This window comes from Nansenia antarctica (genome assembly GCF_963989245.1).
Source record: "Nansenia antarctica genome assembly, chromosome: 1".
Classification (NCBI taxonomy): domain Eukaryota; kingdom Metazoa; phylum Chordata; class Actinopteri; order Argentiniformes; family Microstomatidae; genus Nansenia; species Nansenia antarctica.
Genome location: NC_137674.1, coordinates 52,522,320 through 52,541,966, shown reverse-complemented (window position 1 = coordinate 52,541,966; position 19,647 = coordinate 52,522,320). Strand labels below are relative to the sequence as shown.

At 47.5% G+C, this 19,647-nt stretch overlaps 1 protein-coding gene across 1 annotated transcript in view; it reads right to left on the bottom strand.

Annotated features, from left to right (window-relative positions):
* Positions 1-3,380: 3,380 nt before the first annotated feature.
* opn5 (opsin 5) overlaps positions 3,381-19,647 on the bottom strand; it is a gene marked incomplete at both ends in the record, with an annotated part of 30,785 nt that continues 14,518 nt past the window's right edge. The window contains 3 exons of the mRNA XM_080524016.1: positions 3,381-3,620; positions 3,845-4,176; positions 15,333-15,503. Of these exons, the coding sequence (XP_080380142.1) occupies positions 3,381-3,620; positions 3,845-4,176; positions 15,333-15,503 (743 nt within the window). The remainder of the gene's footprint in view (positions 3,621-3,844; positions 4,177-15,332; positions 15,504-19,647) is intronic.

Sequence of the window (19,647 nt, the reverse complement as noted above, 5' to 3'; positions counted from 1 at the left end):
ATGGTATCAGAAATACATAAAACATAACTACCATCTAAATATATACGTGCATAACTACACCTTATTTTTGCACTTTTATGCAATACTGAACACAACAGATATGCATGGTTTAGGGAATGGTGTACTCTTTGTTTGTGTGTTTACTAAATAATGTGAAACAACAGCTCATGATGTAGCTCATACAAGGACATAGGATGATTGTATATAAGGTGAGACGTGCAAGTTTAAGGTTCTTGTATGAAAAGCAAACATACAGGTAGTAGCATGAACAGTAGCATAAACACTTACACATGCTAAGACAGAATACACGTACAGGGCAATAAGCAGAACAACCAGGGAGGCTGGTGGAGGTAGCAATCAGTGTACAGGCTCTTTGTAATGCATGGGACGGAATGAGGGATGGTATGTTTGATACCAGTGACCTCAGATTTCAGCCTCCCCTGTCTATCGTATCCCATGGTTACTTACTTACTTACTTAGGCCTAAGTGTGTCTATCATATTACATGGTGTACATATCATGATTTAATATGTTTTTAATATGTCGATTTTCAATGTCTTTGTTTGGAGAATATTCTTAGCTTACTGTGCTTTCCTGAGACTCAAAAACCCTGTTAGTAACTCAGTGCTACGGCACTTAGAAACTGGGGACGGACCCACTAACTAAACAACATACAAATCACAACCAATACCTGAGATTTGGTTTAAGATCAGCCATCATATCATATCAACCATTTCTTCACCATTCCTTATATATGTTTGTGCATAAGCAAGTTGATTAATTTTTTTGATAAGAAGGTAAACACTACACCCCTACTGTATATACCTCTATACAAACTCAGCTGAAAATATGCTTCTATGTACTATGTTGCAACATCATTTGTCCAAGGGGGTATTCCATCAACGTTGCTAAAGGAAAATCCAGGCTTATTTTTGATAAATGTCGCGAGACTTATCAAAATAAGCCCATATTAAACCCAAACCCACAAAATAACAACAATAGCATAAGCAACAACAAAAACAAATGTAACACAGGAGGGGAGATACCGAATGGTTTTGAATTAATACTGGTTAATGGTTGAACTGGTTAACTGGTTAACTGGTTAGTTACTGGACAAAATGGTGATGTGTTCAATACTTATTTCCCCCACTGTATATGACCCCAGCGGGAAACAAAACCACAACCTAAGCGTTGTTCGTGCCATGCTCTACCAACTGAGCCACAGAGGACCACCATAAATATAAAGCATAACATGTTTTACAGTATGTAGTTCATTTTTGGTAAGTGTTTATGACGGAGGACTTCCAACTGCTTATATTGAAATACTAGTTATTTCTGTGATGTGATGTGACTAAATAAGCACATTCCCGATATTGGCTATCAATACTACTGTATAAACTCTGAACACTAAAGTGCCCTTCACTGGCATCATTGTACTGGAAACTCACTCCAAACCGACATCATTCCAAATCCAATGTCAGCCTCTCAGAAGCTGTTCTTGTGCTATCTGTAACAAGGTGCTTAGGGCTGATGTCAGGGCGTGCTGGATGGTTGAGGACAGGAACATTTGTCGTGCTGAATACCACAGAGACACACATGACAGCTAGGCCCCGGTAACCCGAGTCTGTCAGAAACAGCCTAGTAACTCGTCAACACTTTCTTTGTTTCTTATTGGCTAAATGGACGAGTGAACGGACTGTCAAAAGTTCAGCTCTGCCGAACATTTCTGACACGTACTGTTAGACTCTTGTCATCTCCGTTGTCCATCAACACAATATAATAATATCTGCCATTTAACTGGCGACTTACATTACAGTGAGTTCATACATTTCAGTATACATGGTCTCTTGCAGGTATCGAACCCACAACCGAAGCATTGTTAGTGCCATGCTCTACCAACTGAGCCACAGAGTACTCCTACTGAAACACCATTGTCTCAATCCGTACAACAGACCAGTGTGGCCCAGGGACTTCCAATCCTACAAGACCTTGTACACTCTACCAGGTGACTTTACATTTGAGACATTTAGCAGACGCCTTTATCCAAAGCGACTTACAACAAGTACATTTGTCTAAGTAAGTGAATCATCTATATATCACTCATCATAAGAAAAACTAATCTATGCTAGGACCAGGGGCCATTGGCAGTAATTCCCCTACATGTGCATCCATGTGTATGTATATTCACATACTACTACTGTACACCACAGTAGGGCCACTTGTACATGTGCAGCTTGTGAATGAGAGTATTTTGTCTTGTGACATTGACTCACCGACGACTTATCCAGTGAGACTAGAGTAAGAAGAACCGAAGTGTGCTTTGATCGTTGCTGTAAAGTGCAGCTTTAGAAGGGGATGTTTATATTGACCAACGGTCTAGTTTCTCTGTGTTGTCGATCTGCTTCTGTGTGGCTGGTGGAGGTAGAAATTGGAAGACGGATGTATTGTAATGCATGGAAGAGTTTTTTTTATACCATTCCGTTTCAAGCATTTACAATGAGCCCCCGTCCTTCCATCTCTACCTCCACCAGCCTCCGGGATCAGAGACATGTAGTACAGATAAGTGTCCTTTAACTATGCATGTCACAGATGAAGGAGTACCAAACACACTTGTGTGTGCCTGTACACACTGTAAATATACATCTTTACTACAGCTGTGCACATGGACAAGCCTCTAGAAGTCAGCAATTCATTTTGTGCCAAGATGTTGACAGTTGATTTTCGGAAGATGACTATCGATAGGTAGATTTCCTGTGTGTGCATGTCCCTCCCCATCCGTCTCCTCAGTTTGGAGGTAATAGGCCTCCAGATGGCTTGCCCACAGACACAGGCCCACAGACACAGGATCACAGACACAGTAAGGATAAGTAACATTTGAGTGGTGATTGGTTGATGTCCCGGCAGTTGATGTGGGCAGGCTTGTGATTGGTCAGGTGCAAGAAGAGGGAGAGGAGGCCAGGGAAGAGAAGAGAAGAGGCCAAGTGTCCTATCAGAGAATAGTCATATGCTGTACTCGTATACAGTCGACCTGTATAGTAGTCTCTGGCTCACATCTCGTTATTAGCCATGCTGCCCAATGATTCTAACTGTTTGTCCTTTAGTGAGCAACTGACGCCGTAAACTCTGTTGGAAGAGAAAACAAGAGAAGAGAGAAGCCGCTTTAAAATATGTCTAATATATATGTCTAATATAAACGACACAGCTCCAATTAAGATGTTTGAGTTACGTTCAACATCACAGGGAAAAGACACCAATGGATGACACTTAACAATACCCCCCTGATGACAAAGACATGCAGTTAGTGTAACTTTTGATCAAGAGGAAGCTGGTCTGGGAGGATAAAGTGAGGACAGTAGCCATGACAAACAAATAAAACTCTCCCTACTTTGACTCTTTAAAATGTCTGCGTTTGGGGTTGAAACAGCACCGCGCCAACGAGTGTTTGAGGTCGGCCACTTGGTAGATGATGGGATTGTACATGGCGGAGGACTTGGCCAGCATGGTGGGGACGACAGACACAGAGATCGCCACAGAGTCCGGCTTGCCAAACGCAGAGACCACTGAGACCACCGCATACGGGATCCACGCGATCATGAAGCCAGTGCAGATCAACATCGCCACCTGTTGGGTGGGAGAGGTAAGACTACATGTATAGACTGTATTCCGTTTAGCTGAAGCTTTTAGCCAAAGTGATTTACATCGCAGTGAGTGCATACATTTTTAAGTATATGTGGTCCCGGCGGGAATCAAACCCACGCCCACACACACACACACACACACACACACACACACACACACCTCCGGCACCTCTCCCCGCCCCCCCCCCCCTCCACCCCCCACCATACCTTAGTCAGCTTAATCTCCAGGTGGATGTTCCTGTTGCGGGTGTCGAAGTGGGATATCTGCTTGGTGGAGGACTTGACCTCGATGACGATCATGACGTAGGAGAACACCATGAGGCTGGCGGGGAAGACGAGGCAGAAGAAGAGGATGGCCATGACGAAGGTCTGGCCCGACAGCGAGGCCTGGGCCTGCCTCCAGTCCAGCGTGCAGGAGGTCCCAAAGGGCTCTGGGGCGTAGCCCCCCCAACCCACCAGGGGCATGGTGGCCCAGAACACTGCATACAGCCAGACCAAGGCAATACCCAGGAAGGCATGGTGCCTCTTCAGCCACGTCCCTGAGGACAGACATACACACACACACGCGCGCACGCGCACGCGCACACACACACACACACACACACACACACACACACACACAACCAGTACAGTTTAAGAGTAGGGAGAAGGTGGGTGTCATGCTGAATTTAAAAAGTGATCAAGAATGTTATAACCTGTTAAGAGAACAGTGACAGTTCTATTGGCGCTTCTCCACTACCATTCCGTACGGTACCATAACCTGTGCTCCCCCTTTGTTTTTCTTTCTCCACTGCCAACTAGCCCGTACCGGGCCGTAGTACCCGTACTGATTTTAGCTACCCTCCTGACTCGGAGCGAAAGGTACTATCCGGGCTACGATGTGACGCCGCAGACCGTTGATTGGTCAATGGAAATCATCACAATAACGTCATCCCAGGTTAATATTCGAGTTCACGACTAACAGACATTTTTAAATACCACAACAGGCATGTAATCTAATTTCGCTCTAGGCAATGCGGAAGACAACCACAAATGTCATTTACTTTTTCTGTAATTACTAATTAATAAAGATTTGAAAAAATATGATAACCATCGTATTCATCTTAGTTTAATGTAATTTCAATTAATTATAGACCTTTTCTTTATAACAAGCATTTTAAAAAAGCTATTATGCCGATGTGCTGTGTCTAACGTTACAGGCTGATTTGTGCATGTCAGTTGCAAATAGCAAAATTATTACCTAGGGCCTAGGGCGTTTTTGGATTGTGGCTCTTGCAAAAATATTTTTTCGTCAATGTGGCTCCTGATTAGGACACGGTTGAGTACCACTGACCTAGGCACTTCCATGACCATTAGACTACCGAGCAAGACACCGGAGCACTCATGTCTTCCGCGTTTGTCACAAGGTGCCAGTCACCCTGTTCTATATCGTGGAGCTCCGCCCCATAGGGGAGCTCTGCTCCTATTGGTTTACCCGCTACCTAAAGTAGCCAATGACTGAATTTTTCAATGCCTGCGCCCGCCTGGGGTGCTATATAAAGGGGTGTACTTCGCTACCTCATTCTCCCAAAAAGTTCAGCACGGGTTGAATCTGAAGACTGAGAAGGAAGACTACTAGACTGGAGGACCCGCCAGCCTTTCCCTTCGAGATGGATCGTCCGCCGCCGCCGATAAAGAAGTTTTTCCGGGACTCCTGCCGCTGCCGCTCACTAGCAGCGGAGGACGGACACGACTACTGCCACGTCTGCCTCGGCCCCGAACATGCCGAGGCGGCGTTGGTCGCCTCCCCCAGCTGCCTCCCCTGTTCTCTCCTTTCCGTCGAGGACAGGAGTAGGAGGATGGCCTGGTTCAAGGAGAGCGTTCCCCTGACGGGCGCTATCTCGGAGATGCTATCCGACTCGGATAACTCTGCCGATGATACGTCCGGACAGGCCCCAGAGCGGCGTTCTGGGCGGGCGACTCCCCGAGTAGGGACGGTCCCGCCCGATCAGCCAGCCCTGATACCAAACCGCCCTCAGCCAGCTGGGTGGTCGGCGTCGGTGTCAGGGTCAGAGAGCTCTGATGAGGGCGAGCGGCAGGTAGAGGCTCACGAGCTCCCCGCCATCGCCCCCCCATCACTCCACCACGACTTCCAGGGCCTCCTGGAAGCTGCGGCGGATGTGTTGGGGATCCCCCGTCCTGCCTCCCCTCCCCCAACGACGGAGTCCTTCTGGGAGAAGGAATTGTTTTACGGGGGGAGGGCGAAACGACAGGACCAACCTCCTAACGCTGTCCTCCCAGGCTTGGATAAGTTTGTGGAGGACACGTGGAGGGAACCACTCACAAGCAGGGCGCCGGTAAAGGCGTTCCTGCCCTTTACTAGAGTGGAGGGACTCGCGGAGGGGATGACCAATGGCTCCCCACCGCTCGAACCAGCGCTGGCGGCCTACTTGGTGCCGGGGTCCAGCGCTTGGTCGGTGCCCAAGAAACCCACGCTGCCTAACCAGCGTGACAATTTAACGCCACCCTGGTGGACAAGAGCTACGCTCTCGGTGCCCAGGCGGCAGCGGCGGCAAATAACATCGCCATGTTTACCGCTGCCATTGCGAAGCTCACCGCAGACCGACCCGACGGTCTGTCTGCGGCGGAGACGGAGCTCCTGAGCAAGCTCAGTGCAGCGACGATGCACCTGGCCCAGGGCGTCGCGACCTGTGGAGGTCGCCTGATGGCAAATGCGGTGGTACAGCAGCGGCAAATGTGGCTGTCTCTTACCACCATGACCGGGGCGGACCGGATGGCCCTGCTGAATGCTCCAATAGAGCGACAAGGGCTATTCGGTCCCGCCATGGATACCATGACGAAGCGCCTGGCCGCGATGGAGGAGGCTAAAAAGCACCTGGCCAGACACCTCCCTCTTCAGCGACCTTCCACCTCTTCTTCTTCTTCCGCAGGTAGACCGTCAGTGACGGCGACTGCGAAACGGAGGGCGCGGCGTAATGCAGGGTGGGCTCCGCCTCTGCCGAGGGCGCCATACCCTACTCAGGCTTCCCAGCCTCCGCCACCGACCACCGAGGGTGCCCGCTTGGGCCCCCCACGGCAGCGTAACCCCCCCACAGCATGGCGTGGGGGTAAACGCAAGAGGAATGCGTGACTGGCGGGGGTTCGGTAATGACCCCGCCACCGCTTCACTGGCGGGAGGGTCGGTGATGACCCCCACCAGTTGTTCCTACCTCAAAAAATAAAGAGGCAAAAGAGGGTAAATCCCCACATTACTTTTTCAGTAAAGGGGGTTTTTTCCATGCAATCTACCAGAGCGGAGACCCACCTGCCTTGTCAGAGTGTGGTCGGATCGCTACCGATTAGAAACAAGACGGAGACTGGCCCAGCTTACCGGCGTGTGGCCAGTTTTCTGCATAACAGTAGAGACGGGCCCAGCTTACCGGCGTGTGGCCAGTTCTCTGCCTAACAGGCTTACCCCTATCACGACACGAAGCGGGTTAAACACCCATGTATGTCGCCGTATAGAGGGACTGTTATCTACCAGAGCGGTGACCCACCTGCCTTGTCAGGGCGTGGTCCAATCGCTACCGGTTAGAAACAAGGGCGGAGACTGGACCAGCTTACTAGCGTGTGACCAGCTTTCTGCCTAACGTTTTTTACCCCTATCACGACACAATAGAGGTTAAACACCCCTGTCTGTAGCCGTATAGAGGGGTCGTTATGTGCATCAAAAACCCCTCCATGTCTATCAGGACCTGGCCCAGCTCGTGAGCGTGCGGCCGGTTCTTTGATTATCAGGCATACTAAACCTGCGTCAATAAAGAGCATTGTTACATAACAAACACTCTTTACAGACGGCAGCCCATCCCTTCGAAATGACCCCGCCTTGGGCTGTGCCACCTCCTCGGTGTACAGCGGCGGCTGGGATCATACAGAAATTCTAGTTTTTTCTGTCGACTGCACCACAACAGACGGTCCAGCCGCTGTTGTTGCGTTATGCAGAATGGCTAGAAGGGACAGGTATTCTGTCGGGCTGACTAGACAGGACATTGAGGAGGGGATATGCACTACAGTTCATTCAGCCTCCTCCGCCCTTCAGGGGCATGAGAGAGACTGTTTGTTGTCCTGCCCGATAAAGACAGGTGCGCTCCAGGAGGAGATTACGAATCTCCTACCAAAGGACGCTGTGACATTGGTTCCGAGGGACCAGTGAGACATGAGGTGGTACTCCTCATATTTCCTTGTCCCAAAGAATTCGGGAGACATGAGACCCAGACTAGATTTAGGGTCCTCAACGAGAGAGTGGCGAAACGCCCCTTTCGTAGATACCTGAGGGTCGCGTATTTCGTGTGCCAATCACGGAGTGGCACAGGAAATTCCTACGTTTTTACTTTCCAAGGGAAGGTTTACGAGTACACGCGCCTGTCCTTCGGGTACACGCTTGCTCCTCGAATTTTCTCCGAATGCGTGCAGACAGCACTCGAACCACTGAGGCGAAACGAGATACGCATATTAGCATATCTCGACGACCTACTGGTCTTGGCCCAATGCCCAAATCGAGCCATTCGGGACGCAACCTCACTGGTGCAGCACCTCACTCAGCTGGGGTTAGCTGTAAACTGGACAGAGAGTGCTCCGTGGCCGGCTCAACAGTTTTCCTATCTAGGCATTCAGTTGGATACTGCCGAGATGAAGGCCAGTTTATCGGCACCACGGAGAGCGACACTGACGTCAGCTCTCCGGGTGTGTCGAGTGACAAATACGATCACCGCTCTGTCAAGGAGGTTTTTACTAGGACTGATGTCTACAGCCCATGTAGTGGTCCCCTTAGGCCTGTTACACATGCGCGGACTGCAGAGGCGGTTCGCAGGACTGCGACTGATTCCAGTGAGACGCCGTCGCAGGTTGATTGTAATACAGAGATCGGTTAAAACCGACCTGAGCTACTGGAGAGACCCGCGCGCCATCGCGCGCGGAGTCGCCTGAGTTCGCTGAAAGCTCTCCACATTCCAGGTCTGCTCAACGAAGGAGCAGATCTGTTATCACGGGGAGGCCCGAGGGACGACGACTGGAGGTGAGCACCCTCCATTGTGTCGCTGATTTGGGCATGGTTCGGGCAAGCAGAAGTGGTTCTGTTTGCGTCACGGACGAATGCGCAGTGTCACCTTTGGTTCTCCCTGCGGTCTGCGCGAACAGGACAACCCGCCATTGGGAGTCGATACATTCGCACACCATCCATGGCCGAGGGTCCTGTTATACGCGTTCCCACCCCTGACATCTATCCTCCCACTGTTGGCACGAGTGAGGTCAGAGAGGCTTGAGTTAATTCTTGTAGCCCCGGACCGTCCCGGAGCCCCGTGGTTTCCGGAACTGATGGAGATGTTGGTAGAGGGCCCATGGCCCATACCTCATCGACAAGATGCACTCTCTCAAGTCAGAGGCTTGGTGAGGGGGCCGCCTATGATGGGGGGCCCCTCATGGCCTGGTTACTGAGAGGGATTTGTTAGAACGCAGGGGTCTGACAGACGCGGTCATTCAGACCATTCAGAGTGCGCGTGCGCAATCCACTGCAAAGGGATATGCGGCGCGCTGGCGAGTGTTTACACAGTGTAAGGGACAGGACGTTGACCCAGTCTGCTGTCGGGTCGAAACGTTCTTGTGCTTCTTACAGTCGCTGTTTGACAAGGGATTGGCGGCGAGAACTATTAAAGTTTACGCGGCTGCCATCTCAGCTTGTCATGAGGGTTTTGCGACAACGACACTGTTCAGTCATTCGCTGGTTAAGCGTTTTTTGACTGGAGTGTGTAGGCTTAGACGCCCTCATAGGACTCTAATGCCAAAATGGGACCTGTCGATTGTGCTAGAGGCGCTGTGCGTGCCCCATTCGAACCCATTGACACTGTGTCGTTGCGTTTATTGTCTCTCAAGACGAGTCAGCTCCTCGCCTTGACTACGGCTAAGCGAGTGAGTGATTTATGTGCTCTCTCGACACGGGCAGATTGTTTGATCATATCTGATGACAAAACAAAAGCTGTGTTACGCCCTAACCCGGTTTTTATCCCTAAGGTTAATCGTGGGTTTAGGTTTTCAGAGCTGTGCTCTGAGCGCCTTTTTTTCCTCCTCCTCACGACGGAGAGAGGGAGAGGCGTTTACATTGTCTATGTCCGGTGCGCGCGTTGGCACAATATGTGAAGCGCACGGCAGGACTGAGATCTTCTCCCCAGCTTCTGATCTGCTACGGCGGACAGAAAGCCGGGGCACCACTCTCGAAGCAGAGGCTGTCCCATTGGATTTGCGAGGCTATTAGCCTCGCATACGAATCGAAGGGGCAGCCCGTGCCGACTGGCATTCGGGCTCATTCCACCAGGGGCATGGCCACATCAGTGGCCATTCTCAGGGGAGTGGGAGTGGAGGAGATATGTGAGGCGGCGTCTTGGTCGTCGCCATCACTTTTTGTACGGTATTACTTGAAAGATATTCTTCCTCATCCTTTTCTCATTCTGTCCTCAGTTTTGCTGATGACTGATGTAGTGGGAAGGCACTTGGATTACCCTGGTCATGGGGATTCTATTCAAGTGTTGTCAGGATGAATACGGATGTGCCTGGGGAGGGGACCCTCCTCCAGGACATGTTCCGTTAGATCAACAACCCTACGTGCTCACGTAAGGGTTAGATCAGTGATATTTCTTCCGCATCCTTTTCTCATTCTGTCCTCAGTTTTGCTGATGACTGATGTAGTGGGGAAAGCACTTGGATCACCCTGGTTGGGGATTCTATTCAAGTGCTGTCAGGATGATTACGGATGTGCCTGGGGAGGGGACCCTCCTCCAGGACATGTTCCGTTGGATCTACAACCCTACGTGCTCACGTAAGGGTTAGGTCAGTGATATTCTTCCTCAATCCTTTCTCATTCTGTCCTCAGTTTGCTGATGACTGATGTTGTGGGAAGGGCACTTGGATTACCCTGGTCATGGGGATTCTATTCAAGTGCTGTCAGGATGAATACGGATGTGCCTGGGGAGGGGACCCTCCTCCAGGACATGTCTGTTAGATCAACAACCCAACGTAAGGGTTAGGTAAGTGATATTTCTTCCTCATCCTTTTCTCACTCTGTCCTCAGTTGCTGAGGACTGATGTAGTGGGGATGGCACTTGGATTACCCTGGTTGGGGATGCTATTCAAGTGCTGTCAGGATGATTACGGATGTGCCTGGGGAGGGGACCCTCCTCCAGGACATGTTCCGTTAGATCTACAACCCTGCGTGCTCACGTAAGGGCTAGATCAGTGGAGCAGACTCGTGTGGGTTGGGCCAACTTTTTAAGGTTGTCTTGAACCAACATCAGTGGTCAGCTCCGGGTGCCGCTGAGATTGTTTTACGGATTAATAGTCTCAGTGGGGGTACATTTGGCCTCGTTCGCTCCGCCTAAACCAATAGGAGCAGAGCTCCCCTATGGGGCGGAGCTCCACGATATAGAACGATAGTTATGGAGATAGACTCCAGTTCTATGAGTGGAGCGGAGCCCCATAGGGCTGCTGGCCCACTTCGACTCGTTCAACCCGGCTGTTTTGTATGTTTGGGAGAATGAGGTAGCGAAGTACACCCCTTTATATAGCACCCCAGGCGGGCGCAGGCATTGAAAAATTCAGTCATTGGCTACTTTAGGTAGCGGGTAAACCAATAGGAGCAGAGCTCCCCTATGGGGCTCCGCTCCACTCATAGAACTGGAGTCTATCTCCATAACTATCGTTCCTCTGCAACAAACGCAGAGATTGTATGAGCGCCCGGCGGCGTCCTAACGATTCCCACCCGAGTTGGGGTAGACCACGCCAACTTCTGGAATATGTAGGGGTGGGACCCGCATCCCTTGTTCTCTGTAAAGAGCATTGTGTTGCCTCTGGGTATGAAATGTGCTATACAAATAAAGCTTAGATTGATTGATTGATCTCTTTTAGTAAAGAAACTGCAGCTTCCTGCCTACGGTCCTTTAGAGATGGCACATGCTTACAATGCTTAAGATAATATTTTGCTTTTGGTATTATTGATCATGTTCATGCAAGGTTAAAAATGTCAGTAGGCCGCGTCTAGTCTAGTAGCCTGCGTATTCATTGCTGTAGCTTCAAGACTCCCCCCTTAAGTGTTAATCAGCCCCAGTCCCCAGACAGAGGAGCCTTGCTGGCGAAACCAACAAAAACGTTGTGTTGTGGATGCTATTATTTTAGCAATTTATTCTAAGTGTTGGTTAGCTAGCTAGCTATGCACTCGTTGGAGGGCTTTGAACGATTTTAGGTTAAAGAAGACGCTTGAACTAACGTTAGCTAGACTAGCTAAGGCTCACGTAGTCAATGGAGTTTAACATGGTCAGTTATGCTTAGCTAGCACGCTAACGCAATAGTATAGGCTAACGAGAGAATAAATATCTGATTTGTGTTTCAAGTACATGGTGGACATTAGGAGTATGCTAGAGTGACATATTACGTGGTTGATTGAAACGGTAATGTTTAAAATAGCCACGCAGTCCGCGAAAATGTATGCCGTTTCCATAGGGATGCAGCCTGCGGGGCGGAAGAACAAGATACAGAGAACAAGGGATGCGGGTCCCACCCCTACATATTCCAGAAGTTGGCGTGGTCTACCCCAACTCGGGTGGGAATCGTTAGGCCAGTCCAATGGAAGCGTCAAGCACAGCCTTCCCCTTCCCAGCGCGATTCACATTAGGAAATAAATGATTACCTGAGGCGTTTGACAGCGGATGATGGTAGACATATTTAATGTAAAGTTATCTATCTAACATTAGGCTGATTTGTGCATGATAGTCGCATGTTTTGATCGAGTTCATGTCGCATTTCCACCCGTTGATGTGGAGCTGTATAGCGACACTTATTAAATCAAAACAACCCGCAATCTAATCCGAGTAGTTGTTATTATGTAATATTATTGATGGATGTGCCATTTTTGATGGAGAGCATTGAGCGGGAGACTGGATGTGAGCATGTAGTTGACTAATGCCGTGGACAGCCAGCGTTCCTGTCACAACGGATTTCGGAACGCCATAAAAATAAATCTGCGCTCCCTGTCTAACGTTATATGTCTAACGTTACATGTTTTAAGGGTGATCTGTGCATGATAGTGCTGCATTTTGACATAATTCATGTCGCATTTCCCCCCGTTGAGCTGTATAGCTGCACTTATTAAAGTGAAAGAAATGAAGCAAGATTACCGCAAAATAAAGGACCACAACAACCGCAATGGAGTGCTCTTATGACGCTTTACTCCTCCTACTGTTCCGACTTGCAACAGGTCTGTTGTGTATAATGGAGAAGCGTTTCTGAAAGTCTGGTATACGGGTAAGATACAAATGTGTGCCGTCCTGTACCGTCCCGGTCTGGTCAATGGAGAAGCACCATAAGTGACAGATCATTAATCATTTATATACACTCACCAAACATTTTAATAATAATAATAATAAGATGTTTTATTTGTATAGCACTTTTCCTGCAAACGTTGCAGCTCAAAGTGTTAGCAACACTTGGACACCTTCTCATTTATTCAGGTGGTGTAATGGTGTGGGGAATGTTTTCTTGGCACACTCTGGGCCCGTTAATACCAATCAATCATCGCGTGAATGGTACAGCCTATTTGAGTATTGTTGCTGACCATGTGCATCATGGCCACAATGTATCCATCATCTAATTCAGGGGTCGGCAATTAGGTTTGGCCTCGGGCCAATTTTTTTTGGAGCCACTAGATGGCGGGCCCGAACATAATCAAAGGCTAATTTAAGTAATTGATTGTTTAAAAATGTGACACGTTCTAATGCTTTGACTTTTCTTTCGACTGTACACATCGCTAGTCAACTAACACAGCTTGTTTTGTGAACCTGCTAACAATGTAAAGTAGTGTTATAGTTAACTAGGTAGCTGTCCAATCCATTATGTTGCAGTATTTTGGCTTGATTAGCGAGTTTGTGTTGTGATTCTCAACAACGTTGAAACGTAGTTTCACACTTTTCCATATTTTTGAATAATAAATGTGTGGACTGACGATGTAGCGTAGCCTAACTTATTCTAATAATTATGTAACATAGTTTCATTCTGATAATTATTCCCCCCTCCTCCCAGACAAGGTCACATTATTATTATTGGATTGGTTGTTTGCGTGCCGGGTGAAGTTAGCCAAACATTTAACCTGCTAGCAAGAGAAACATAATGTCACTCTCCAAAGGTCTAAAGAGGAAAGTTGACGGTGGAAACAGGGCATTTAAAGAGGAATGGACAGCGAACTATACGTTCATCCTACCTGGTTTCATCAATGCAAAGCCGTTGTGAGAGACATTTTCCGTGCTCACAATGTTCCCTTTCTATACGCGAGTCGTCCTTTTCGTCAATGAATGCGATAAAGACGCACGAGAGGAATCGATGGATGCATAAAAACCTTGAGAACTGCCTGTGGATTAAAGTGACGTCAATATCACCAGATATCAAGCAAATACTGACCGATGGGAGATGCTTTTTGTTTGCGCCGATTTTGTTTTCAATGTTTTTCAGAAAATTAAACAGAATTTGCGTTGTTACTGTTCATATGTGTGTTGCAGTCCCATATACGTAAACATTACGTTTGAATGGCTTACTGAGCTCGTGTTATTTTGTTTAAACCACACACGGTATGTCGGCTATTTCAGCACCGTGACGCGTTGTCCACCTGCTTATGATTCACTCTGAGGGGTTCAGCGTCAGTGCGCTTCGGTGCACCTTGCTGCCTGATTGTCTGTCCCTGTGTCATTCACTCTCAACATGGATAAAAGTACAATAAGCATTATTCAGGTGGAGTTCGATTCTCTATTCGGACATTATAGGCGCTATATGTGGGACTGTCGGTCCGATATTATTATAAAAAAAATTAAAAAATTAAAAATAAAAAGTGGATTCTCAAAATAATCTGCTGGGCCAAATATTATTGGTGACGGGCCAGCAATGGCCCACGGGCCGCCTATTGCTGACCCCTGATCTAATTCCTACTTCCAGCAAAATAATGCACCATGTCACAATGCAAAAGTAATCTCAAACTGGTTACATGAACATGACAATGAGTTCAGTGTTCTTCAGTGGCCTTCCCAGTCACTGGATCTGAATCCAATAGAATGCCTTTGGGATGTGGTAGAATGGGAGATTCACAGCTTGAAAGTGCATTCAAAGCTTGAAAGTGCACCTGAAAAATCAGTCATCATGGACCAGAATCTCAACGGAATGTTTCTAACATCTTGTGGAATCAATGCCAGTAAGAATTGAGGCTGTTTTGAGAGCAAAGGGAGGCCCCACCCAGTATTAGTTTAGTGTTCCTATAGTGTTCCGTGAGTGTATGTCCTGATATCTCCAACCATCAGAGTCATTACAATGATCATGGAATTGCGCTATAGCAAACCCTATTTGTAAACCATGTCATTCTTTTTATGTTGTCATTCGTATAAAGATCTTTCATTAATGTGAAATGCCCTGCACCGTACCACGGTAAAATGGACTGCACTTATATAGCGCCTTTATCCAAAGCTCTTTACAATGGCCTCTCATTCACCCATTCACACACACACACAGCTACCATGCAAGGCGCCGGCCCGCTCCCATTGGGAGCGATTTGGGGTTCAGTGTCTTGCCCGAGGACACCTCAACATGTGGACAGTAGGAGCCGGGGATCGAACCGCCGACCGGAGCTTGTACCTACCGTATCTCAGGTGGCATATCTTGAGGTAGCGGTCCAGGCTGACCACAGTCAGGGTGATGAGGCTCCCGCAGCCGAAGAAGAAGCTGGTCCAGCCGTAGAGGTAGCAGCCCTCCATGCCAAACAGCCAGCGGTGGGAGAGACTGGATATCACAAAGAATGGCTTAGTGGCGACTGGAGGAGAAAACACAGACACACACGCACACAGACAAACAGATGCACAGACACACAGATGCACAGACACAGGCCCAGACGCACAGACACAGAAACAAAAACACACACACCATATCAGATCACGCTGTGTTGTTAATGGTTAACGTCCAACCACTTTCTGACCCATTATCTTAATCATAACCCCTCACAATGCACAAGTGCTGTTCCAGCAGAACCCACATTGAGTGCTGATTCCAAGTTTGTGATAGTCTTGCGATCATCATTATCATCATGCCAGGCTGATGCTACAGAAAAGCAGAGAATACAGTACCACACAGAGCTTTTCAGAACCGTCGTCATGGCCATCACTTGTTTGTAAGAGAATGTTTATGTTTAAGTTTCTATCAAGGGTGTGACCATGAATGTGAACAGATAGAATAGAATAGAACACCAGGGGAGGCTGGTGGAGGTAGAACACCAGGGGAGGCCGGTGGAGGTAGAACACCAGGGGAGGCCGGTGGAGGTAGAACACCAGGGTTGAGATGGTTGAGATAAAACAGGGGAGGCTGACAGGCTCATTGTAATGCTGAAGAGCAGTGATGCCGGTAACGCGATACTAAGTATCGCGATACTCTAATCTGATTACTTTTCCCAGTAACGAGTATTCTATCGCGATACTATTTCCAAATCAGTAATCTGATTAAAGTTACTTATTCGAGTGACTGTGCGTTACTATTGCGTTACTACCTCATAACTTAGGCTAAATGCAGTATTTCTTTGTAATGTTCGATAGTAAACAAACATTTATTGCTTTTCTCGCGTCTTGGGGAGTGACGTCAGTGATCACGTTTTCAACACGAGGTGCAGCAGAATCGCTCACGTGTATCACCACGCTGATTGCACAGTGTAAACAGAAGCGTATAATGGAGCGAGAACAGAGATATGCGTTAAATAGCTGGAAATATAGGGATTATTTTGAGTTTGTGTCAGCAAAGGATGACAAGAACATAAATGTTCGTTGTACACTCTGTGCTGGAAAGAAAATATTGTCCTGTGGTAAAACCACAACATCAAATTTAAAGAAACATTTGGAATCTCTGCACAGCACAGTCAAGCTCGCGGAGAAAGTCCCAGAGACCGCGGCCTCGACTTCTGCGGGAGGTCCCACACCGCTCAAGCAACAAAAGCTGGACTTCAGTAGGCCTACAAAATCACAACCTGTAAGTGTGGGAGAGTTGAATAAATTGGTCGGGCGGTATGTTGTAGAGGAAATGCTGCCCATAAACACAGTTGACTCGCCCTCTTTCCGTGCCATCATTAACAAGATCCCCACTACTACCAATGCCGAGCTACCTCACAGAACATCTTTTTCTTCGTACTTGGAGAAGGAGTATGCAGAGATGGAAAAACATCTGAAGGCTGCGCTGAACGAGGTCGACTATGTGTCAACTACAGCGGACATTTGGACAGCTAACAATAGGAGCTATATGGGAGTAACGCTCCACTGGATTAGTAGATCCACATTAGACCGCAACAAGGCTGCATTGGCGTGTAGGAGAATCCGCGGTAGACACACGTATGATGTTATTGGTGCAGAAATCGAAAACATTCACTCTTCATATGGACTAATCAACAAAGTAGTAGCAACAGTGACAGATAATGGATCTAACTTTGTCAAGGCATTTCAAGTCTATCAGCCTGCTGTCACAGAGTCCGATGATGAGACGGTGGAGGAGGCCACGGATGATGTCACTTTTTTAGATGTGTCAGAAATCCTATCAGCTGAGGATGATAGTGATGGCCAGCTGATTCTTCCCCCGCACCAAAGGTGTGCTTCACATACCCTCAACCTTATTTCTACAAGTGATGTGGAGAAGTACATCACTTCCAAACCAGAGAGCAAGGCTGTGTATAGGAGCAGCACAGCAAAATGCACAGCTCTCTGGACGAAAGCAAGCCGATCTACCGTTGCGTCAGAAACGGTGGAGGAGGTTAACAAAAGAAAGCTCCTGGTACCGACATCCACAAGGTGGAATTCCTTTTACGAAGCCATAAAGAGAATCGCAGAAATCCCCATGAATGAGCTGACTACTCTGTGCAACAAGCTGGGAGTGAAGTGCTTCAAAGACCAGGAGTACCAGTACCTGCATGAGTACTGTACCGTCATGAAGCCTCTAACTATAGCACTGGATATCCTACAAGGTGACTGTCCGTATGGGACTTTACTGCCCACACTTGAAGTCCTGATGCAGAAGACCCTTGCTGTGAAAGACACCCTATCCAAGATGACTGCAGGCCTTCCAGATGCCATAGTGCAGGTATGCTATGTTGTTCCATCTTAAAGATAAATAAATACATTTTCATTGCACTATTCATGAACATGGAGCAGAGTCACACCATACTGCAGTATGTAGGTTGTCAGTTGCACAAACTAATTGCATACATAATTAGTAAATAAAGGTATAAATAATAGACCTTATAGGCTACAACTAGATAATAATAAACATATCAAATTATATCTTTCAGGCTATCCAGACTCGTTTTGCCAGTGTGCTGGACAACAAAGATGCCCTTCTCGCAGCTGCTAGTTGTCCAAAATTCAAACTCCGATGGCTGAGAGATGAAGGTAGGAGGGAGCAAGTAAAGGAGCTTCTCACAGCAGAATGTCGCAAAACTGCTCCTGCAGCACAGAGCCCTGCCAGTGTACCCACCACGACTGCCAACCAAGGCGAGATGGACTTTTTTGCTTTTGAGGCGGAGCCAGAGGAGACCTACTCGGCAGAAAAGGAAGTCATGGACTACTTGAGGTCAGGGCATGAGCTTCAGATTCTGAATCAGTATCCAAACATTAAGAACATTTTCTTGAAGTATAACACTCCAACCCCATCTAGCGCTCCTGTAGAGCGGCTCTTTAGTCTGGGAGGTTTGGTGCTCACGCCTAGAAGGAACAGACTTTCTGACAAGAGGTTTGAGAAGCTTCTGTTAATGAGATACAACCACTGGTTTACTCGCCCCTTTCCACTGTTTCACTCATAGTGTGTTCATGGCCTCCATAGCGTGTTCATGGCCTCCATAGCGTGTTCATGGCCTCCATAGCGTGTTCATGGCCTCCTTCCAGTCTTGACAGCTGAGTTCACTCTTCATTGATAAACTCAGACTCACCCAGTTTAGGATTAGGATTATATTAGGATCATATCTGAATGGTCAGGGTAGGTTTTAGGTTTTGTGAAACCACTCCTTGCTAGTTACTGTGTTAAATAAAGATTATATTTATTTTATTGTTTAAAAACAAGTATTTATGTTGGGTGAGGCAAAGAAAGACTCTTTATTTTGTTGTTTTAAGTTATTGTTTAAAGTTTAATTATGTAATTTAAGTTACTGTTAAAATAAAGTGAGTTTTGGCAAAACCAGTTTTCATTTTTATGTTGCGGGGGGGGGGGGGGGGTCGGGTGCCTAGGCAGCTGCCAATAGTAACTAAAAAAGTAACTAGTAATCTAACTTAGTTACTTTTTAAATCAAGTAATCAGTAAAGTAACTAGATTACTTTTTAAAGGAGTAATCAGTAATCAGTAATCAGAATACTTTTTCAAAGTAACTGTGGCAACACTGCTGAAGAGACCCAGTCTCTCCTCTCTCCCAAATCTCATCCGTAATGAAAAGCTTCTTGTTAAAAAAAAGGGGTAAATCCTGGAACAAAATGGCCGCTGTACGTCCTGATCCTCATGTGACCACGGGTTGCGTTCCTCCGATATCTGATGGATATTTCCAAGATGCAGAGAGACAGAAATAGATACAAAGAGTCGACTCACTACTGGTCAGACTGGTTATCTGAGGAACAGCCTTCTCCGAACATGGGTGAATTTATTCACTCGTGACGATGGTTGTGTGCAAGATGCGTGGCCCCCAACAGGAGGTCCAATCTATCACCATAATGTAACGACCAGTGAAGTTGAGTAGTAAACACAATGCTACCTCCCAGTCCCAGTGCTTCAATAAGACACCAGAGAGGAGAGAGATCCATCCAGCTACTCTTGGATGACAAGGGTGTTTCTCAAAAACATGTTTTTATTGTTTAAAAATCATGTTGTCATGTATCATGTTTGGGCTGTAAAAGCCTTCCTCAGGATAAGGAGCAGACCAGGTAGAGTAGCATTACAGCAGTGTA